Source organism: Podarcis bocagei, assembly GCF_964188305.1.
Source record: "Podarcis bocagei genome assembly, chromosome: 10".
NCBI lineage: Eukaryota > Metazoa > Chordata > Lepidosauria > Squamata > Lacertidae > Podarcis > Podarcis bocagei.
Window position 1 is genome coordinate 57,061,882 of NC_138135.1, and position 24,673 is coordinate 57,086,554.

At 39.7% G+C, this 24,673-nt stretch overlaps 1 protein-coding gene across 1 annotated transcript in view; it reads left to right on the forward strand.

Annotated features, from left to right (window-relative positions):
- Positions 1 to 24,673, forward strand: part of MDFIC (MyoD family inhibitor domain containing) — a 43,305-nt gene that overhangs the window by 11,378 nt on the left and 7,254 nt on the right. Inside the window, exon 4 of the mRNA XM_081211836.1 lies at positions 18,151 to 18,423. Within this exon, the coding sequence (XP_081067962.1) occupies positions 18,151 to 18,423 (273 nt within the window). The remainder of the gene's footprint in view (positions 1 to 18,150; positions 18,424 to 24,673) is intronic.

Consider the following 24,673-nt stretch of genomic DNA (forward strand, 5'->3'; position numbering starts at 1 on the left):
TCCATAGAGCAGCAGAAAATAAATAGGGTCCATCATGTATGTGACAGTCCTTCAGATATTTGAAGATGACTGTTAGGACATCTCCTCTTAGTTGTCTCTTCTCCAGGCTTCATGTATTTAATTCGTTCAACGATTCCTTCTTTGTGTTTTCTTTAAAATTTACATTTTCCTAGTAAATTAAGAGAAGTTAAAAATTAAAAAATAGAGTTGTATCCATAATGCAAGTAAACATTCTATTTGTCACATCATGCCTTGCTATTTTCACCCTTCCAAGTGCATTGTTATGCAGCCAATCATTTCAGCTTTTAATTTGAGCACCTTTAGGATCTTATGATTTAAGATTTTGATTTTGATTTCAACCAAATTTAAGCACAAATTCGACCCACAGCTGTGAGGCATTCGCGAGCTTTTTTGCGGAGAAAGTCCTGTTGCTCCGCCGTGACCTCCCTGCCAATTTAGATACAGTGACTGAACTGGAGGCCCCTCGACTGACTTCAGGTCCAGTGTTGGACCATTTCGATCGGATACTCCCTACTGATGTGGATAGATTCCTCCAAGTTGGTAGGCCCACCACCTGCCTCCTTGATCCGTGCCCGTCTTGGCTGATTAGGGAGTGTCCAGATGTTGTGCGGACCCCCCTGGTTGAAATTATCAATTTGTCCCTTGACACGGGGACATTCCCAGGGGAACTGAAGGAAGCAGTGGTGCGTCCACTCCTAAAGAAAACTTCATTAGATCCCTTAGACCTATCCAATTACCGCCCAGTTTCAAATCTTCCATACCTGGGTAAGGTAATTGAGAGAGCGGTTGCTGAACAGCTTGGTAGGTTTCTGGAGGAAACATCGGCATTAGATCCATTTCAGTCCGGTTTCCGTCCTGGTTTTGGGACGGAGACGGCTCTGGTTGCCCTAACAGATGATATCCGTAGACAACTGGATCGAGGCGGGTCAGGACTGCTGATCCTTTTAGATTTGTCAGCAGCTTTTGACATGGTCGATCATGATCTTCTGGACCATCGCCTTGCAGACGTGGGGATACAGGGCAACCCGTAACTGGTTGTGCTCTTTTATCTCTGGTCGGGGACAGAGGGTGGCACTAGGGAGGGAAATGTCGTCACGCCACTCCTTGGTGTGTGGAGTGCCGCAGGGCGCAATTCTCTCCCCAATGCTTTTTAACATCTTTATGCGCCCCCTTGCTCAGATTATCCGGAGCTTTGGGCTGGGCTGTCATCAATATGCTGATGACACTCAGCTCTATCTACTGATGGATGGCCACACCAACTCGGCCCCTTACACACTGACCAGATGCTTGGAAGCTGTGGCTGGATGGTTTCGTGGGAGCCGATTGAAACTAAATCCTTCAAAGACAGAGGTCCTATGGCTAGGTCGGGATAGCATGGGGATGAGGGACCAACTCCCTTCTCTTGCGGGGGCCCAATTAGTGCCATTACCTTCCGTTAAGAGTTTGGGTGTAATCCTTGACGCCTCCCTTTCCATGGAGGCGCAAGTCACAGCAACAGCCAAGGCGACATTTTTCCACCTTCGCCGCATCAAGCAGTTGGTCCCTTACCTTTCCCGCCCCGACCTGGCCACAGTGATCCATGCGACAGTCATCTCCAGGCTTGACTACTGTAACTCGCTCTACGCGGGGCTGCCCTTGAAGCTGTCCCAGAAACTCCAGCGGGTACAGAATGCTGCAGCGAGGCTCCTCACAGGGTCTCTGCCATGGGAGCATATTCATCCAGTGCTTTTCAAGCTGCACTGGCTCCCGGTGGAGTACAGGGTCAGATTTAAGGTGCTGCTTTTGACCTTTAAAGCCCTTCACGGCCTAGGACCCTCGTACCTACGGGACCGCCTCGCCTGGTATGCCCCACGGAGAGCCTCAAGGTCCATAAATAACAACACCCTAGTGGTCCCAGGCCCTAAGGAAGTTAGATTGGCTTCAACCAGAGCCAGGGCCTTTTCAGCACTGGCCCCAACTTGGTGGAACGCTCTGTCTCATGAGACCAGGGCCCTGCAGGATCTGATCTCTTTCCGCAGGGCCTGTAAGACAGAGTTGTTCCGCCTGGCCTTTGGATTGGAGCCAATTTGATTCCCTCCGCCCCCTTTTTCTTTTTTCTTTTCCTTCTCCTGCAATGAGGCTCCATTTTAATATTTTAATGTTCCATTATTTTAATGTTGTATTTTATTTTTGTTTTTAAGTTGTAATCACTCATCTTGTTTTTATTATTGCTTGTAAGCCGCTCTGAGCCCGGCCTTGGCTGGGGAGGGCGGGGTATAAATAAAAAATTATTATTATTATTATTATTATGAGACATTTTCTTTGAAAAGAGAAGCTGTCTGATTCCATTGTCACCATTCACATAAGAACATAGCCTATTCTGCCGAATCCCACCAATATACTTGTTTTTCCATTATTTTTCTTTGTTTGAATGACACATTACTGCAAAATTATCATAGCAGGAGTTAATTCAGCACAATTTGTTCGATATTCAATAGCAATAAGCAATAGAAGTTGAAGGAGCAATAGGCATGGGTCTTGTAGACTTGTTCAGATTTAATCTTCCTGTTGCTCAAACAGGACTTCAGCTTTGTGATATTTAAGAAAACAAGAAGCATCTCCCATATATTCAAACTGTCATGAATAATTGATTAATAATAATCCAGTTCTCAAGATTAAATAGCCTATTATATGCTGAAGTTTTACAGATAGAAAGGTCACTGCCATCCATCATTTCAGCTTCAAATTTATCCTCTTCTTCACTAAACATCCACCTTGTTCTTTCTGGAAAGGGGTATTTTTATCCATATTGGAGGGAGTGGGGAGGATAAACTTCTGGGATATGTTGTGTACTATTCAGTAAGTGGAGAAATTTGGTAAACCCAAGCCATAAGAAATGTAAAACAAGCACCTTTCAAGGTAATGCACTAATGCACTAAAATAAAAATAAATTAAAATCCCCCACAGTGCTAGAGAAACTGAAGTGGTAGTTTTTTCAGTGTCCGCATTAGAGAATTGTTCTCTGAGGGGCTCATCATTTAGGACTGATTCACATGATCAGTCATATCAGATTACCTTGCTTGTGTGAAATCTCTATTGCATTCTCAGCTCTTAGGTGAAGTTTCTTTATTGGGTTAGTTTACACTGAGGCCCAACAAAAAATATACTGGAAGCTACTTTGTGCCAAAGTTATTTATCCAGTCAGATGATGTGATAGCTTTCAAAGAGTGATTTTAATAATGTACAGAACTTTCATTGCTCAATTACATGATGTTTTATATAATGGGGTGTTTCCAGCTACCCCACCCCTTATAAGAAGCTGCTGCAACATCATGGGAGGGGTCTTTCTAGGACTAAGGTGAAACCGTGAAGCTCCCTTGTTATTTTTGCTATTGGATGCTGCGCTGCATGTTTTATTAATCTTGTTAAATTTATAGTATTTAAATGTGCTTTTTTGTATGGCTGTTACATTTGCTATTGTTTTGATGTGTTATTTTGAAATTGTTTTTGTAGTGTTGGTTTGAAATGTATTCCTGTTTTCTTTGTTGTAAGCTTCTTTGAGCGTGATTTTGTGTGTGTGAAAAAGTGGCATACAAATTGAATGACTGACTGAATGAATGTTTTCAGACAACTGGAACCAGCGCTTGAATGAGAAAGAACTGTCAGTGTTATCAAGCTTTGTATTAAGAATTACCCATATATACTGAACTTAAATCTAAGAAAAGTACACGAGGCTATTATCTTCTAATTGTTCAAAAAGTGTTGGTCATATTAATAGTGATGATTCTAAAGAGGACTAAATCTACAGGCAGTGTGTTATCTGAGGGAATAACTTTGCTTTCCTGCCTAAGACTGATGTTTGCTATTTTTATTATGTATGAACAATCTGATGCTCATTTGCCTGGGTGCAGGGTCCAGTGAGCAGAGTGGGATTTGCCTGTTAGTAGACATGCACACGATTATGCTGCATGTTCAGTCATTAATCCAACAAGTTTTAGGTAATGTGAACCCCAAGTCGGAAGATCATTATCTCAACAAGGGAAAGTCCTAATTATTTGTCACTGTCCTTTCCTTGTTAATCTCTCCATAACTCCAATCAGCAACTAAAGTTTTGATGCTTTCTAAATAAAGTACATAAAGCAATATATTGTTTGAAGCGAATATTACTTAAATCACTTCCCGCCCCGTAGCTGTAATGCATCCTTATGAACCTACCAGAAATAAAGCTGCATTTTATGTTAAGATGTATGTTTCCATTTGGTTCCAGTATATTTCAAAGAAGCTTGCCTGTGTATAGCATACAAAAAAAAAAGAACCTGCCCACACCTTTCCTGAAATAATACTGTGGAGTAAGTGAACTGGCATTGTGATAGTCTGCAATTTTCTAGAGTAATGATATATTCAATTAACCATATTTAGCATTTGAAGCACAAAATAAGATACTTTGCCAAATTATAAAAGCGTAAGATGGTTTAAAATGTTAGCCATCTCCAAAATAATCAATTCTTCAGTAGCACAAGATATTTTAAACAAAAATGGTATGGTAAATACTCACAGATACATTTTACTACCATCTGTATGACAATAGTGCGCTCTTCGAGTATATATAAGGTGTATATCTGAATGGAATAGATTTGCATTTGTGTGTTCTGCAGGTTGTCCTTGAATGTAACTATGAACAAAAGCACACTTGCCTACATCTGTCTGTGTACCAAGGGTTAACTAGAATGGGTACTGGCTGCATAGCTGATTTAATTCAGTTTTCAGATATAAGTCTACACTTCATAGTGGTATATAGATAGTGACAGACTCTCACATATATAGGTTTTGCATTTCACTTGCCTCAGAAGCACACTGAACCTGGCTGGAGATCTACCAGAATTTGACTGTGTTGTTATGCATCTGGAGGTTTGGAAAATGTTGTAGACCTTGCCAAATAGATATGGAGGCCTCTTGCATGAAAGGACTTGATGTCACTGTGTCAAGTTGGGGCAGGAGGCTCCAGTGCATGAATATACAGCCTGTTATGTATCTAAAGACTGCAAATTTTCAGTGAGTGGAATTCAGCTATGATAAAGATTCCAGAGATGCATGTCTGGAATTGCCAATGAATTCAGTTATTGAGTACTAATACTATACTGGAGTGGAATCCAGTAATTTTGTCCACTTCTGACTTTAGAAGGTGGTATTAGTCCATGAGGCCTTTTCTCTGGCTCTTCTTTCAGGGCTGGAGACTGTTTTTAAGAACATTTATAGTTAGTATCAGTTGGAGCTGTGTTATGGTTTAAATTTAAAATGTAGAGATATTGTGGTTAAGAGTTGCCTCTTAAGGATGTAAGGAGGAGGATAGCAGACCTGGTTTCTTTCACTTTTGTGGTGAGCTGAGTAATTATATTTTGCTTAGGGCATGAGAGTTGGAACTGCTGCTACTTATAATTTGTACTTGGAAATGCAGGCATATATTGCATATTATGTGTGGCTTTAAGCCTTTTCCTTTTTGAGCTAGAGGGAGTTCAGTATGTGTGAAGAGTACTTCACTTAGAAATATTCACAACTTGAGCTGTGTCCCTGTGCTATAAATATACCACAGTTCACTTATAAAGCCCTGAAAACAATGGGACTAATGCTTCTCTGCCGTGGTACATGGAGTGCCGCAGTATCCCATCAAGATTGCTATGGGGAATGGGAGCTTGTGTGATTCAATGGAGGGGGAGAAGACAAGTCTGGATGTGAATTGTAGAAGACACATAACAGCTTGATATGGAGTGTGAGGATTTGTGTGTGTGCGCGCGCACGCACGCATGTACATACATACACACACACACACACACACACACACACACAATGGGACTGGGGTAGAGTTATGTTCTATGTGAAAATACTTGCATACATTTGCACTGCAGTTAAGAACACTCCAATTACAGTCGTACCTTTGAAGTCAGATGGAATCCGTTCCGGAAGTCCGTTTGACTTCCAAAACGCTGGGAAACCAAAGCACAGGAAGCTCCTGCAGCCAATCAGAAGTTGCAGAAGTCCCGTCAGTTGTTCGGGTTCCAAAGAACATTCGCAAACCTGAACACTCACTTCTGGGTTTGCAGCGTTCGGGAGCCGAAACATCCAAGTAGCAAGGCGTTCGGGATCCAAGGTATGACTGTATTCGATTTAAAAAAAATAAAATAGAATTATTATTCTTTTAATGGCTTCACCAGTAGATTCTTCTCCATGAAGTTTGGAAGGGGAAAGGAAAGGAAAGTTATTGAATAAAAATAGGAAAATATTTACACATGGTTGTAGCAACTGTGTGTGTTAAACATTTTTCCATGTACAAAGTGTTTTTGAAAAATAACCTAATTTCATACAAAAACATTGGTTATGTTGGAAATATTTGTAAATGTGGTGTGCGCTAAATAAGCTCTAACAGAACAATGTTGTTTTGTTCTATACGTTTCTGAAAGGGAGGGGAGCATTTTTAATTGAAGTATTCTGTTTTCTTTTGTAAAAATAAAAATGCTGCATGTATTTTATCATGGCATATCTTTACAGTGTTCAAAATAAAGCAAAAAACTCTGCTGATATTTGGTGCCCATTCAGTTAATTCCACAAGATAAGGACTTCTGAGTACCTCTGGCCTCCGCTATATTGAAACTATGGGAGCATAATGATTTCATAGAGATTTATATCTTCTTCTGTGAACTGAGAGGAGGATCAGAATTTTAACTTGCTTGGGGGGAAAAATAGCATGGATAATTTCATCCCATTATGGCTGTCTTTGCCATCTCCTTTGTGAATGTTCTTTTACAAATTTACAAGTGCAAGATGACTGGTGTTTTTCTTTTCTTTCTCAATTTTGAAACCTTGTGGTCACTGCTTATAAGGGACATGAAACTCTATAGTCTAGTAATAAAAATGCTTTAACCATTTTTTTTTTGGGGGGGGGTTGAGAGAGAGAGAGAGTTGAAAAACCAGTATTGTACCTAAAGTGTTTGACACTGATTTCAAATAAGCTACACTTGACTTCCTTTTAGGTAAGAAAGTGTATAAGTTTTTAGGAAAGTTTATATTTGCAATCCATGGTCAAGAGTACTCATAGGAATTATTTCAGTAGTATTGTTAGAATATCTTTCATATCACAAATGTAAATATTGTGTGCTAAGTTCTTTGTATTAAATAATACAGTACTAAGTCATAATTTTGCCAGAAATATAGTAGTGCACCCAACATTGCAGTTCCATAGGCACTGCAGACTTCCATGCATGCAATGGAACCCCATTGTCCTCTCCTGTCATCTCCAGCCCCCTATGTAACCTCAAAATCAGCTGTAGAGAAGGACCATTTGAAGCAGATTTTGGGGGTGCACAGAGAAAACAGAGCACTGTTGTACGAGTGGAACACAACAGGTTGGATATAACCCTTTACTAAATTTGAAGCATCTGCTTATGGCAAGTAAATATAAAAATATTAATTTCATCCTTCATCTTGCTGATCATGGAACAACCAGGGGTATCCTCCTCTGTGGCCAGCATGGGACCCAATTGGTCTGGTGGAAAAGCAACGCCGTCTCTGCTAGCCTGCACACCTAACCATATATAAAAAATTCTACCTGCCTACATGGACTTCCTTATCACCTATGGATAATTTAAGTTTTAGAAGACTGATGTATTTAATGTGGTTTGCCAGCAGCAATAAAAAGCCTACACCCTCCCCAGACATGTTTGTGAAAGTGATGTCAATTGTGGCCAGCCAAGGCTGCCCCTGCTGCCCCCACATCTGTAAGGGCACATTTTTGGCCATCCATGTGTTAGTCTCCCTTTGTCAGTGTCAGGAGGTGGCAATGCAGACAATATGTGATGTGGCTCCACATCACTATCCTGGAAGCCTCACAGCAAAAACGAATGATAACGAGTTAATAATGCAGTCCCTTCTGAACAAGCACCAAGCTGCTGGAACCTTTGGTAGCATTTCTGGCATGTCCAGTGTTGTTTGCAGCACTTGTGAGTAATGGTCTAGTAGGTATAGTATTTTGGCATTATAAACCTAAAGCACTGTCATAAAACAAATTAACTGAGAAAACAAAAAATAAAGGAACATGTTCTGGTATGTAAAGAGGAAACTGAATGGGGAAAAACCCTTAGAGGAATAACCACCTGCCTTGCCCTGAGACCTCATAAATTTTTATGTGACAGAAAACAAAACACCCTTGATAATGTGATTAATGAAGGTGTAAGATGCTGATCAAGAATACTAATGCATAAAATGTTAGGGAGACTATAAATTAGCGTTATAAAATGTTGATCACTGTTATAATTGGTCATAAAATTAGTGGTTCCAGTTAAGTGCTATGAAAATCTACAAAACTAGAGGTACAAATACAGTGATTTCTTCCCTATCATCTGGTAACACAACTTTAGTATTCATTACTGGCATTTCATAGCTTGCCACGAAGAGAACGCCCAACTCACACATTGGCTTATTGTGGCCGCTCTTTCTTGAAGCTAAATGGCTACTAAGATTACATTTCAGATATTATTTTCCTGTTGGTAATACAAGGCCTGAATCCTAAACTTCCATTCTGTTTTCAGAAAGTTCCTGGCAAAATGGTTGTGTGCTGGTTGAGAATTTCATTTATACTAGATTGGGATAAAATGGCCGGAGGAGACCACCTGGGCCTTATGTCTCTTAGGCCCTTGTGCATCATTCCTGGAACTGGCTAGTAGGTAGAAACCATAGACGGGCCAAGTGTAAGCATACCATAGAGTTGGTGAGCCCTTATATATCACCCAGTCCAACCCATGCTTGAAACAGTAAATTCAGAGCTAGAACAAGGGGGAGGGAAAATGATAATGGTTGTGGAGGAAAGAGACAGATGGGAAGGAAGGGAGGTAAAATAACAAAGAAAAAGACAGGAAGGCTGGGGAAATGAGAGAGAGTAATGCAGAGAGTAAGAAAAGGGGGGGGATACAGTCATACCTCATGTTACGTTCTTTCAGGTTACATCCCGCGGTGACCCGGAAGTACCGGAAAGAGTTACTTCCGGGTTTTCGCCGCTCATGCATGCGCAGACACGCAAAATGACATCACGTGCATGTGCAGAAGCGGTGAATCGCAACCCACACGCGCGCAGACCCACCGCTGCAGGTTGCGGTCTTTTCATGTTGCGAACAGGCCTCCAGAACAGATCCCGTTTGCAACCAGAGGTACCACTGTATAAGGTGATCTTATGTTTCAGTGTATTACACAGCACCCATTTCTTCTCAAAACTGATTGCAGATAAGTGATTTGGTGAAACTAATTATGTTATCAAAATACATGTTTTGGGGTGCAGAACCCAGTTTCCTAGACTGCATATTATTAAGGATCTCAGCACAAAGGTGTGTTCTTGGGATGCCTTGCAAAAATGCTTTAAGTGAGAACAATGGTATGAAATATCCTTTTTGCATCCTGTAAGTGGAGTTCTGGGCTGTCTTAGCGAGGAATTTTCAGTAAACCTTCTGGAAAAAAATCTACTTGCAATTTTGCTGGAGTATTTCTTCACAAAGGAAATCCTGTTTCATAATGATGTATTTCTTGTAAAACATGAGGAGGTTCCAAAGAAATAGTTGATGGCTGATAGTTGGTACTTTAGTTTCTTTGTAAAGTCAGCATGGTATTAAAAATTCAGCATGAAAAATTGATTTTAAAAAGATGGATTGTACCTTGATCATTTCTTGTTGTTTAGTTAATGTATGCCTTCTGTGATGTAGAAGGTGCAGTATATGCTACTTATTTCCTAGGAAATATTCAAAAATAATTGCTGACAAAAGCCACTTTACAGGTTGACTCAGAGGTATATCTTGCAACTTGAATGTTAATATTCTAGATGGTTGTGCATAGCTACCCAGTAAAGAATTGAAAGGAGGCTAGTCAGAGTTCGTAAAAGTTTGCATTGTTATTGATACTGTATCTTTATGGCTTAATACAGACATTTTGAAAAATCAAAATGGAGGACCTGTTTCAGAATATGTATAATACAAATTTAGGCTAATTTACAGAACACTGGAAACATTTGTAAAGCTGACAAACTCTCCTCAAGCTAGTGGTTGCATAGATTTGGCTGGCAATTCTTCTACAATGAATGTATTTGATACTATATAGTCCATATCGTCTAAGGCAGGGGTCTGCAACCCGCGGCTCCGGAGCCACATGTGGCTCTTTTACACCTTTGCCACGGCTCCGGGGCGGATACTAGCGAGGGGAGGAGGTGCATTGTGCGCCCCGACACTCCCCACTGTGGCGGGCGCTGTACTGGCTGTGACGTCGCATGGGGGCGGTGCGTGCGTTAGTCACGCACCGTCCCGACGTCACCTTCCCGCCCGCTGTCAGATCGCGGCTCCAGAGATATATTTGTTTTAAATGTTGCAATGGTTTTGCGGCTCGCAGTTGTTTTTTCTTCGGAAACGGGTCCAAGTGGCTCTTTTTGTCTTAAAGGTTGCAGACCCCTGGTCTAAGGTGTTGATGGATTTTTAGCATGGCACAGGAAATAAAGAGATGACTTCCTGATTCAAACATAACTTTTACCCTCCATAGTATATTATAAATCCAGCTTGACAAAATATTTCACAGTTCTAAGTATCAAGTCCAATGAATGCTTTAAGGGATAAATGAAAAATTCAGACTAATACTAATCTAATAGATTCCCTCCCATTTCCTTTGCACGTTCATCCAAGGGAGCCCCATGTTCTGCTATCAAAAAACAATACATTTTCCAACCCTTGCCCTTGCATGAAACGAAATTGCATGTGGATACTATATTGATTTTGAAAGGAGCATGGTAATTTGTATTTCATTTTGAACATTGCTTATGGGATGCTGTGTGGAGCAAATCCCAATACGGTTTTTTTCATAGCAGGTTCCTGTAATAGATGATCGTACCAATAGTCCGCCCTAACATGTTCATGCACACACACATGCACACACACACAAAACATATATATTAAGGGCACCGAATGTCTTGAGAGACAGTGGAGTGTGCCTTTGGGGTTGAAGTCAAACTACTGTGTTAGCAGCACCAAAGTCACATCTCTGGGGCTGGAGATCCTGGGCTGCCCAGACAGCAAGACCCCAAGCCTGTGATACGAGGGTGATGATGATGATAAAGAAAGAAAGAAAAAAAGAATTTTTTATTTATACCCCGCCCTTCCCGGTTTAAAAACCGGGCTCAGGGTGGCTAACAGCAAATATAAAACATTGATTAAAATGTGACTTAAAAACAGCATAAAATGCAGCATCAATATCAATAAAATTCAAATATTCAGATATCATGGGGGGGACGGGACCCAGTCAGTACACATCAAATGATCACTAGGGCTAACTAGGGCCAGCAAGGAGACCAGGGAAGAATTTAAATGTGGGGTCCCAGAAAGGGTTTCTTCATAGAAGAGAAAAGGGGGAAAGGGAATAGAGGATCAGGCTAATTCAAATTGAAGGCCAGGCGGAATAGCTCTGTCTTACAGACCCTGAGGAAGGAGCTCAAGTCCTGCAGGGCCCTAGTCTCGTGGGACAGAGCATTCCACCAGGTCAGAGCCGTCACTGAAAAAGCCCTGGCCCTAGTAGAGTATAGTCTGGCTTCCTTAGGGCCCGGGACCTTTAAGAAAGAGTACTTGGCACACTCAAAACAATAACTGTGTAAATGTTTATTATTATTCTGTTATTATTCTGATGGATAGAGTGCTTGTTAATTGTTTTTATATTGTATATCTAGGTATCTCAAATTCTTCATGGAGTATTTTAATTTTATTCAAGATGTAAAAAAACTAATTTGCATATTCAAAATTTAAGTAGCTTTTCTGAAATAAATAACAACACAAACATTGCACACATATTTCCAACTTCACAGGTATAAATTATTTAAATCAAACTCAAAATAACCCACATAAATTAAGTATGTCATTGTTTGAACATACTTGTTTGATTATTGCATTGCATTGCTCATTTTTTTGCACTTGTGCCCTCATATATTGAAAACTGAATTCTGCCCATGGTGCATTTCACAGTCCTTATAGCTGTTTATTAATTAGTGTTTGAAAATAGTTTTAATTTGTTTGAAAATTGTGTGTCTGTGTGCAATGAAAAGAAGTCTGTCTATATAAACACAGTTCACAAAATATATTCAAGCGATACTTTTTTGTCAGCTGGAAATTGCAGCAAGTTTGAAATCAGAATAAGAACGTGTGTAATCACTTCGTTCCAAGTCTCCAAAATTTTAGTAATAAATACATGTTAAATTCCTGGAACTATTTTATGCTATCTACTAACCTTACAATTAAATTACTGTGTAAAGTTGGTTAAGTAACACAAAAGTTATTATATTAAGGTGTGCTTTATGAAGAGGCCAATGACAGTACTGCAGTGAAACATGCTAATAGATTATATGCTGTAGCAATATATTGCCTTTTTATTGCTTTTCCACAGGCAGCAGATTCATGTATAGTTATTACTGGCTACATTATCTGCTAGTTTTCTATCAAAAGTGATTCATTCTATTGAATCATTAATCCAATACTTATCATTCTTGGTGAAAATTTTCTAGTATTAACACTGTATAAAAGATTGACCTAAATCCACTGGTTTTGCTGCACTCTAAGAACATTTTAACCATGGAAGAACAGTATTTCTTAAGACAGTTTAAAACTATTCATTGTGGATATTTAACAAGGTAGCATTCTATGTTGTGAGATACACACACACACACACGAGTTGGTGACCAATGCCATCCTGGATTTAAGCTGCTGAATGTTCATAAATCTAGTACTGGAAATATTGATGTGTATTGAATTAGTTACTGAATAACAAGAATAAAATTTTGCTCATATATAGTGCAAAATGGGGGCTTTTGTAGCAGCACATGGTCTGTTTAGAATGATATAACAGACACTGAATGTTCACATATCAAACAAAATGCCATCTTTCTGTAGAAAAGAGGTGTCAAAAAGTTTCTTTGTACCTTTAACGCATGTGATTATGTAGTACAAAATGCAGAGTTTGTAAAATTTCTTGAATATACAGGCAAAAAATGAATAATTCAAAACAACTCATAAGTTCTACATTCTATTGTATCTTTTATAACGCAGGCAGGAGATAGCATTGTGTTCCCAGTAGAGCTGAATTTGCACAAGTTACACCTCTGAAAATGCCAGATGGTCTATGGTCTACTTTTCAGAGCTGTCACATATGTAAAGATTTGAAAGAAAAAAAAGAAAGACAGCTGAATGAGAGCAGCGGATCATTAAAGGGAGAGTGAAAGTCCCTGGGTATCACTGTGTTTTAAGAAAGCATTGTGTCGTTCCCCGCATTACGCTTTTCTTTTCTTTAAGATATACACAACCTTTAAAAATAAGGTAAAAACATTGCTGTTTTAAACTGAATGGTTGTGGCTTAATCTTAAAACTGTCAAATGCTTTTTATTCTTTATACTAGAATGCAGTCATATGGTTCCTAATTGGTTTCAAGTGTATTTTAACCATAAGATTCAAGTCTCCCTAGTGAAAAATTATCAATAAAGTTAAAATAAATTTAAATTGGTATAACTAATACATTTGGGGGTTTTATTCACTTTTGATTTGACCTACATATCATATGTGAATACTCTAAAGCCAGTCAGCTAAAAAGTTGTATGTTAATGTTACTGAAATAAGAGTACTTTGGGAGCAGAATTTATCTCTTGATCCTAGTAAAAATAATAAAATGAAAGTAAAACAAATAACTTTGCATGGCTAGACTTCCCCAGGACTTCGTATTGCCCATTAATTGGGAAAATAGGCCTGATGTTTTAAGACAGGGGAGATGATCATGTGTCATGTATTGTAATATGATATTGAAATGTAAACAATTGCAAACAACCATTTCCAATTCTGCTAGATTCTAAAGGTCATAACTGTCAATTCTAATAACTTTGTCATTTAGATTTACAGAATTCTTCCTATGTTCTCTCTTCTTATTTATTGACAAAGGATAACATATTTCCCAACAGCTGACAATTGGTGAAGCATAACATTTTATACCTAAGAATTCCAAATAATGCATCTACTTGCCAGACTGTTAAGTGGCAAGATACTTCCACATCCCAGAGATGATTACCTCTTTATCAATACCTACATAGGGTGAAAATGGAACAAGATCAAATTAGTCTTGCATAGAAATGGGGAATGTTGAGTTTTATGCCAGTGGTTCGGATAAGTTGTCTCTGCCTATGCACTTAAAGGGAGTATTCGATATAAAAGCTATTGCATTTTAAGTTCCTACTACCACCTTTGGGGATTTCCTTTTGTCAGTGAATTGCAAGAGTACTTGTGATCACTGGAGGTACTTGAAATGAATTTATACTTCTATGATTGAGTGGAGCTTTGGTGTTGTGTCTTTAATTCTAAAAGGCTGGGTCGAACCAAAAGGTTTGAATTAAATAATAAGTTATCAGCCTTGCTTATAAGAGCAAGAGAGTGTGTGCTGCTTTTTTTAAAAAAAGAAAGAAACTTCCTGCCTGACCACACATATCTAGTTAGCCATGAGGCCTGAGAGAAAGACAGAACTATAGAGCTTCACTGTTTTTTAGCTTAGAGGCATGTCCTGTTTCCCATAAGCAACCAGGCAAATGTTTATTTGCAGGTCTAGTTATTCTGACAAATATTATTTTTTCCTTTTCCAATGTTTTAACTAAGGTCATTTTGACATACTGTGGTATAAATAAGGTTTTTATGTTTTCAGTAATATGTGTGTGTGCTTATGCGCTAGAAGCAGAGGGTCACTGTGATCAGCTATTGCTTTTGTCCTTATGGTAGTTGAAAACCCTTCTCTTGAAAAATCAAAGGCTGCTATTACTAGGAGGATGTTGGGCAACATGGAGTTCCTATAATCCCCGCTTCCTGTCAGAAGTACCATTCATTGTTTTTTAATTGATTTCCCTCCACCCCTTACAAAATCCTACCATTTGACTCAGGGGTAGGGTCGACAATGGACAGTGTGGTGTGACTTATCTGACCTTTCTCTTGCCTGAGTCAGGCGCACCAACTCTATGAGGCCGAGGTGTCTTTGCCCCCCTTCATATCTGTTGCAAGGGAGTCGGGGACAAAGGAGACCAATATGCAAGCAACAGTGCAAGTATCTTTTCCATATGTCACGAGCCTGTTCCACATAAGTTCTTATATACTACTGATATACAGTGGTACCTTGGTTTAAGAACAGTCCGGTTTACAAAATATTTGGTTTACGAACTCCGCAAAACCGTAAGTACAGTGGTACCTCGGGTTACAGACGCTTCAGGTTACAGACTTCGCTAACCCAGAAATAGTACCTCAGGTTAAGAACTTTGCTTCAGGATGAGAACAGAAATCATGCAGCAGCGGGAGGCCCCATTAGCTAAAGTGGTGCTTCAGGTTAAGAACAGTTTCAGGTTAAGAACGGACCTCCAGAACAAATTAAGTTCTTAACCCGAGGTACCACTGTAGTGTCCCGGTTTGCGAACTTTACCTCGGTCTAAGAATGGAATCTAAACGGTGGAAGGGCACTGGCGGCGGGAGGCCTCGTAAGGGAAAGCGCGCCTCGGTTTAAGAACGGTTTCAGTTTAAGAATAGACTTGCGGAACAGGTTAAGTTCGTAAACCGAGGTACCACTGTATATATATATTTTCTACTGGTATGTACTGAATTTTTCCGTCTATAAGACCCCCCCCCCCCATGTAAAATATACATCCTATTTTGGGGGACTCCAATTTAAGAAAATGGGGGGAGATACTATCCGTGTATAAGACGAGCCCAGATTTTGAACATTATTTTAGAGTAAAAAACAACAACAGTCATACACAGAAAAGTATGGTATATATTTTCTTAAACCCGTCAGTTACATTGATAACCTCTTACACAATTTAGAGTTTCATTGTCTTCGTGCTTTATGAAACTTTTAAATTGTCTACTAAATCTGGGCTGTAAATTTATGCTATCTGTGTTATTAGGACTTCTCATTCCTTTGTTGTGTCTTTTTGATTTTTTAATTATTATACATGGTAGTTTTAATATAATTTTGATGCAAGGCTGCTTAGGGAATATGGGAATAAGTTTCGTTGGGCCAGAGACTTCGCCTGACCAAAATATAACTGCCCTTTTATATATGAAAGTACAAACTAACAAGTCATGTAAATATGATAGGGTATATAAAACAATCAAAACATAAAATTAAGTTATTGGTATTGTTATTTTATTATTTATACCCCACTCATCAGTCACTCTGGGCAGCTTTCAGCACATATAAAAACATAAAATACACAACAGATGACCAACACTGAATCAAATTAATTCTCTGGAAAACACTTGGTGAAACAGAAATGTTTTCAGCAGGTGACAGAACACCATAGCTGTGGGTGCCTCTCTTTAGTTCAACAGGAACAGTGTTCCAGAGTATTGATGCCAGTCTGCTAATAGCTTTAGTTCACATATTGATGAGTATAAGCGGCTATATATTAAATCTATTTTTAAAAATATTCATTAGTTACCAGTTTGTTTCTGGCCATTTTTAGATATTTAAACCTCAAAAGGATCTGGGGCCTGAATATCTTAAGGAGCGTCTCCCACCCCCCACCCCACCCCAGAGCACCACAAGCGTAAAAAATGATGATGCCCTGATCTAAAAATGCATATTCTGACATTGATTTTATACAAAATAAAGAGCAGACTTTAGATGGTAGCTGCATGCTTCTGTTTAAGGTGGGCTTCTGGAGAATCATCCAGGGTTCGATTTGCTGTTAGCAGAAGCTGGTGTTTTTTCCATCATGTTCTTTGGTTTTTCTTCTCTGCCTTTGTCAACCAGCTGTTTTTGTTTTACTCATTGTTGGTTTTAGCATCATTGTTTTAATATTCACCAGTGGTTCCAATTTTATCTAAACGGCCATGGGAACTTGCTGGCTAAAATGCAACCCAGAAATGTAATAAATAATGTGGGTTAATTTTCAGTCCAGTTTAGAGAATCCTGCTTTGACTCAAGATATTACATTTTCTCTGCTTCGCTTCACAGCTCTTAAGATTTATATTGTTTAACATGGGAATCCTCAAAGTATTTTGTTTTTTAATATAAACATTACATGTCCTCTATTTTATTATAGCAAGCAGTACTTAATAAATACTTAACATTTGTGTACAGCTGTCAAGTGCTCAAAGCACTTCACACGCATTATCTAGTTGTAATCCTTATAACAGCCCTGTAAGACAAGACAGTATTGTTATCTCCTATATTGCAGACTAAGTTTGGGAGAGAGTAGCTTGCCAAAGGCCACATAGTGAGTTCAGGGCAGGGTTGAGATTCAAATTGGGAACTTCCTGGCTTGCAGCTCAGTATCTTTAAAACAAACAAATCTTTCATTTTAAGAAAAGAGTTGACGTTCTTATAAATTCACTTATCTTCCAGAAAGCATGGCAATGGTGAATTGAAAATCCTTTCTTAACTTACATACATGTAAACAGTAAAGGCATTACTTAATAGTCTTGGATACTGTGCTCACTTATCACTTAAGACCAAACTAGATGGGATGTGGAAATATGTATCTGGATATTCCAATCTGTTATCTCAAGAAAGGAGTTGGGGAGCAATAGTGATAGAGAAACTAAATTGGTGTAGGGCTGTGGCATTGGAGGACATGCGGTTTCAAACCTTTCTTCTGATCTAAATTCCTCCCCCTGTTCCCCCATGATACTTGTTTCACTGGGGGGGGGGAACACACACACAAACACACATATATCTATATATGTATGCAAATATGGTAATTTTGGGTAAACAGTGGTATATTGGGAAAATGTTGCAGGAGAGGGTTAACCTGGTCCATTGCTTACTGCTTTTGTGGTGTGTGGTTTTTTTCAGGGGAAAATTTAGGGTGTCCTTTTCACGCATCTCCCAAGTTCCTCTGGCTTGGTCCTTGAGTCCATACATCTTCCATTTGCCCTTGACTTTCGAGCTCAATCCTCTTCCTTTTCAGGTTGGAAATGACACGGAAGCTGAAGACAACATAAAAATAATGCCCTAAGGCTTCCCAGGCCTTCAGTGTGTGTTTGTGTGGATCTCAAAAAGGAAAGGAAAGAGTTTCTTCTCCATAGATATGTGTTAAACCACTGTCTCTTTTTCTTGTTCTTTTTAAAGCACAACCTCAGCGTTTGCCACAACCAAATGCTTCACCACTGGAAAAGTGTAAGGAAGAAACAGGCAAAATACAAATACAAAATGGCCATACCGGGCTGAGTAACGCAAGTGGGATGCACAATGGAGTCAAGTGTGGGGCACCAGATAGCAGGAAGTTCTCGGCACCTGTTTCCCAGAAAATGCACAGAAAAATCCAGTCCAGCTTGTCTGTCAACAGTGGAAGCAGCAAGAAGAGCTCTGCATGCTCTCACAAGCCAGGCTCTTCACCCGAAGGTAAGCTGTAACCTTATAAGTAAACTGAACACAGAATAACCAAAAGCCATTCCCGCTAATAATTACACAATCAGCTAAAAATAATTGAAGAGCACGAGTCGTGCTCCAGAAGCAAATAGAAATCATTACAACAAAATACAAGTTGCTTCCCCAAAGGAAAAGATTAAGTATTTGAAGGAAATTGAAATGAGAGATTTCCTGCTTTCAAAACATTTGTGCACCTCACTGTTGATCATATCTGTAGATGGAGAAGCTCTGGATTGCTGTTTGGCAATGCCATCCCATATACAACACGGAGGGGAAATGATTTGACTTGGGACAGGGAAGGGGAACCTGATGAGCTCCAGGTATTATAGACTCCAGTTGTCCCTGACCATTTACTATGCTGGTTGAGGCTCTTGGAAGTAGAAACCCAACAACCAGCTGGAACTCAGTTCCAGCGCCTCTCAGGTGAGCGCCATTGCCATTATAAGAGAGCAAGGGAGGCGTCCATGGTGAGTTCCAGCACCTCTTTTTATAAAAATAGCACTACCAACAACATATGGCGGCTCACAGAGGCTTCATTCACAATGCAGTTTATTAATGTAGTTCAATGCAGTTTAGTCACCTGTTGCAGAGCCTCACACCCCATGCCATTGGCCTTACCCCTCAACAAACGATCTTGCAGGGTCCAGTAGAGGCTCATACTGCAGAATCACCCCTCTACTCAAGAGCTGATGAGCAGATGGGTGGATCCTGGTGTGTGTGATGCAACCAGTTGCTTTCCTTTAAAAAAAAAAAAAAGCGCCACTGTGGAGCTTCAGCACCACCCCCACCCCCAATTGCCTACTCCCCATAACAACTGTGGTCCTGCAGGGTCCAGGTAATTCCCCCCTGCCGCTGCCCTTAACAAGTGATCCTGCGGGGTCCAGGAGAGGCTCCACAACTGGATTTCCTTAAGGAAAGCTAGTTGTGGAACCTCACACCCCCAGGATCACCCACTCCCCATAACAGCTGTGATCCTGCAGGTTCTAGGTGAGGCTATGCAAAAGGCTTTCCTCAAAGAAAGCTGTTTGTGGAGCATCATCCCCACCTTGTTGGATCAGTCCTGGGCTGGAGGTTGGGTAGGTGATGTTTCACAAGTAGCTTTCCATTAGGAAAGCTGCTTATGGAGCATTACACACACCGCAGGATAAATTATTCTGCTTATCAACTCAGAGGTGGGATTCCGGTTTTTAACTTTCATTTCAGACTGCAGTTCCCACTGGTGTGAATGAAATTTAGAACGCCATGGGAGTATGCAGGCCCTCAGTATAAAAGGCACACAATAAAACAAAACACAAATTAACCCCATGGGTGAATGCATCCAGGTTCCTCACCCCTCTCTTAAGAGATTAGCGAATACTTCAGTATGTGTTTTGGCATGCTTTTTGTCAATGAAATTTTGTCATTGAAAATTGTATAATACATTTCTGAGCAGCCTGTATGTGCTGTCCAAAAGGTATTCAAAACCTAGGCCAGTGCTTACATTACCACCATACTGCTATAAAGCCAATACATAATTTGCACATACGAATGGTTTTCACTTATTTCTCCTCACTGTACAGTGCATGTCCGTTAAGTAAACATATTTCATTTCTGTGTGTGTTGCTGACCACAATTACTCTAATGGCCCCATGGTTCCTGAGCCTATTTTAAATCTGCTGCTCTCCTATTCATGACACTGCGATCAGCAGACTTTGCTTTATCTGTTAAAACAGAAACTGGTAGATTCTCCTATTTTTTTGTTGGTATTCAGACACCAATTCATGTCAGGTATCTGTCTCACTGTGCTTTAGGGAATCAGTTAAGAGAGGCTTAAAGGCCCAAACGCGCCTGTTTAGAGATACAGAATATGAAGTGTTTGCATTGTTACAGACTAATTCCTGTGAAGTAGGATAAGAGGCTGAAACAGAAGGGTAGAGCAAAGCAGGAAATACATTTTGGACCCAATCAGCAACTGCTCTGTGTTAGAAAGTGTCCAGGTGAATTTTAACAAGCTTAAATGAGGACTTTGTAGACTTTTCTCCCAAATTTCTTTTGCATATCAGTTTATAATTTTACATGGTCTGATTATGGTCCAAGCTGCTGCTTTGTCTTTTACCAGTCATTCCTGACTTAGCCAGCCATGGCTAACGTGCTTGGGCTTGTAATCCATGCAGTCCTGAGCTGTGTTTAGTTTTAGGAAGTATCCCCTGGCCGTATTAGCACACTGTTTGGTGGAATGAAAAATCAGGAACAAAGGCCAAATAGAGTCTCTTATACAGACATGAAAATGTATTTCAAGAAGTAATTCCTGGCAGTTTCTTGGAACCTAGATTTCCATAGATGAATAACTGTTTACGTCTAATACATACAGATGTTTTTACACTGCTGTTACACGTCTTCTAAATTTTACCAGTTTGTAGGGGCTTACTTTGTCAAAGCCATGATTTCACTTAGCACTACTAGTCTTCATAAATCAATTCTTTCGTCTCTATACATTCAGAAATTCTGAACGGTGCAGTCCATCATAAACAGCACCATTTCATTTTGTAGATTGGAGACCACATTATTTAACGTTCCCTCATAGCATATTCCCTTTTCCCAAGTGTAGAAAGCTTGCCAGGGAGAATGCTCTAGCCCTTATATTCGTCATTCTTGGAAATTCTTGGGACAGCTTTTATGCATTGGAGTCCCTAACTTGCAGCCTGAGATGTTGTAACTTAGGAAGCTCCGTGCCATACAATATTTCCGAATATGTGGATTGGCTCTAATTTCTGTACATTAAATGGAATATAATGTTGGGCTGTATAGCCTGTGATCAAAATCTCTTTAAATTTGGTGTTCTGTTAATGTAGGCTTTTGAAGGAGGAAAGAACGTTGTTTGTCTCTGAACAGGTGTTAAATGTTACCATTGGAGGGTAAAACTAACACTGCAAAGAAGGATGTTAAGTGTGACCCTGAAGGGGCATGAAGAGCCAGCCTGCTCTTGTTTGAGAACGCAAGTGTCCTACACACAAGTAATGCATGACTAGGACTCTCATTTGTTTAGAAACACCCGGTTTCAGCTCCTGACATTTATTCTCAGCTTCTGAAAGCTGTGCCATCTTATTTCCTGTATCTGTCGCCTCTTTGAATTCTTTCGCTTCTGTGCCTAACTTCCTGCACCATGCCGGTCTGACCTTCTTGAATCCTTGCTTGCAGGGTTTCCTGCTTCCCCAGCACTCAGCTGAACAATTTTAAGTTTCTCTTCCTCGCTTCTCTGGCAATATCCCCAATGGCACACTCATTGGAGGATTGTGTCCCTGGATGCCAGACTATCCCATCTACTTCAGTTATTTTGTTTAGAAAACGTTGTTTTAGGTTGTATAGTGCTTCTTCTTTTTTAAATACAGACTGCTGTATTTTAATAGATGTTAGGATCCCTGTCAACAATGTTTCTGTTGGGGCATATTTTTAATGTATCTTTGTTTTTGGCTACTCCTTCCTGGCTTGAGCATTAATCTATCTTGCCACACTAGTTGTAGTTATTTCAAGCAAAGTGTTTAAAATTAGCTTAATTTTTGTGGCCAAGCTGTATTGTCATCTTTTGTATAGGTGGGTGATGCAGTGGCTTAATTCAGCAGATTAAAACTGACACGGCTAGCATTTTTCTTTTTTAAAACTGCAACTCTGTTTGACCTACAGAAAAAAACAAGTTACAAACTACACCAGCATGTGTTTAAACCTGTATCTACCCCAATCACTCATAAAGCAGGAGGTCCAAATAAAGGGTGAATGGGCTGCACAGGTAGAGAATGTGGGGGCCAGCATGCAAGTTGTCCCCCCAAACACCCACTTTTTCCTATATGGGCTCACTTTTGGTATGGTAGCTTTGCTGAAGAAAAATGAGAGTCTGCAGTAGAGATAAGCCATGAACATGGTAAGGCCTGAGCATCTTCTAACTCCCAATTCCAATGTGATGTATACAGATCTGGATTTAAATAATTAGATTTGCCCCCCCCCCTTTTTTTTGTATCATTTGAGCTTCGGTTTTCTTTGGGTCCTGCTACAGTTGCATCCCAATTCTGAAAAATGTAATTTTATTTAAAAGGTCACATTTTAAGAGTACTGAATCTTGTGACCAACCTGCTATTGATCAGTTTCTGAACTGGTGGTGGTGGTTTTTAATGGTGCCAACTTATGGGCTAGTACACTGTCACTTGAGCATGTAGGGGGGGTTAATCAGGGTTAACTGTGCATAACAGAATGTTTGTGTTCTTAAATATGTTTGTAAAGGTAATTAGAAAGACATATATTTGAGTCATTATTTTTAATTTTTAAATATTTAATCAGCGTATATAACATCCTAAGATGTTCTTGTTGGCTGTTTTGGCTGTGGCTTGACTTTTTAAATTGACATTCAGAGTTTGCCCTTGGCCTTCACCATGCCTATGTCTGGTGTCTATATAAGTCTTGTATCTCCTGCTGGGACTTCTGTTCCACTCTCTGCGGGGCCTTGAGTAAAGCCTTGTTGAGGACCTCAGCTGCCACTTTGATAGTGGTTTTACCCGTTTGATTCTTGCTGTGAGAGAACAGAGTGCTTACAGGTTTTCTTTGAATTTCTTGATCTCTCTCTGAATATAGCTGAAAAAAATCTGACCCAGGTCAGCATTTTGTAATTGAACATATTTGTCATAAAAGCCTTTTGTAAAGGTTTAGAAATTGGCCTGTCAGTTCCAAACATGGAATTGTTTATTGTTTAACAAAATTATGCAGTTTGTTATTAAGACCTCTTTCCTAAAGAATAGGAAGGTTGCCAATGTCACACCAGTTCTAAAAGTTGCTTCTGTGTGGAAGCAAAAAAAAAAAAAAAAAAAATTAACGGCCCATGATTGGGCTAATGTCTGTTCCAGATAAATTGATGGGAAGTATTATTGAAAGTAGAATTTATAGTAAACATATAGAAGAACAAGCTCTTGCTGAGGAAAAATTAGTATGGCTTCTGGTGAAGAGAAGTTCTTCCCTACAAATAATCTTTTAGAATTCTTTGAGGGTCTCACCAAATATCCAGTATGATGATGATGATGATGATACACACACACACACACACACATATATACATACACACACCGGTATATATGAATGAACTTTTCACAAAGCTTTTCACAAAGCTTTTCACAAAGTTTCTCACCAAAGACTCCTAAGTTAATCTTGCAGCAATGGAATTGGTGGAGTTGCCTTATGGATTGGTATCTGGTTAAGGAACAAGAAGCAGAGGGTACAGATAAACTTTGTACTTCACAGCACAGTGTATTGAGAAGTGGGGTTCCCTCCAGGATTGTAACAGGATCAGCACTTCCTATTAATAAAGATTAGGTGTTGGGTATGAGAAGTAAAATAGCAAGATGGTGGAATGGCACCAGATTGTTCAGGATGGTGAAAACACTAGTTTACTGTGAAGAGCTTCAGAACGATCTCTCCAAACTGAGCAACCAAAATAAGAAATGATGTTCACAAAACGTAAAGAGATGCACATCAGTGCAGCTTCTTTCCCTCAACTTCATGAATAGTGCTGATAATATATACACTAGTTGTTTAACTGCTGTATATACTTAGTTTTTAAAGCTGGGGATTGTTCATCTTTAGTCAACTTGGCATTTTGAATTGTTTATTGTTCTTCTCCTCCCTACCCATATCTCCCACAATAAAATGAAACATTATGCCTTGTATGGATGGATTGCATTTGTAGCTTACCATCTTTCTCCAATGAGCTCAAGGTGGTATACATGGTTCTCTCCCTCCATTTTATCCTTACAACAACTTGTGAGGTGTAGATTAGGCTGAGAGATGTAGTGACTTACCCAAAGTTGCCCAGTGAGCTTCATGGCCAGGTGGAGATTTGAACTCTGGTCTCCCAGGCCCTAGTTTGACACTGTAGCCACTGCACCACCACTGGTTCTGTGGTGTAGTTCAGTTTAAAATATGTAAGGGTGAACGTATGGATTTTCAACAACAGGTGCCCTTATTCAGGATGACTAATGTGACCTTCCAGATGTTTGGATCTCTAACTCCCATCAGCCAGCCATTGGACATCTTTGGTGGTGGGAGTTTTATTCTATCAGCATCTGGAGACCCACAGGTTAGCCACCTCTGGCCTATGAATAAAGGAAATCTTCATAGTCTATATAGCATAGAATGGTTGTACCCAGTTATTATAAATGTGTGGTTCTTATTACTTTTTAAAAATCCAAAGTATAATATATTTCCA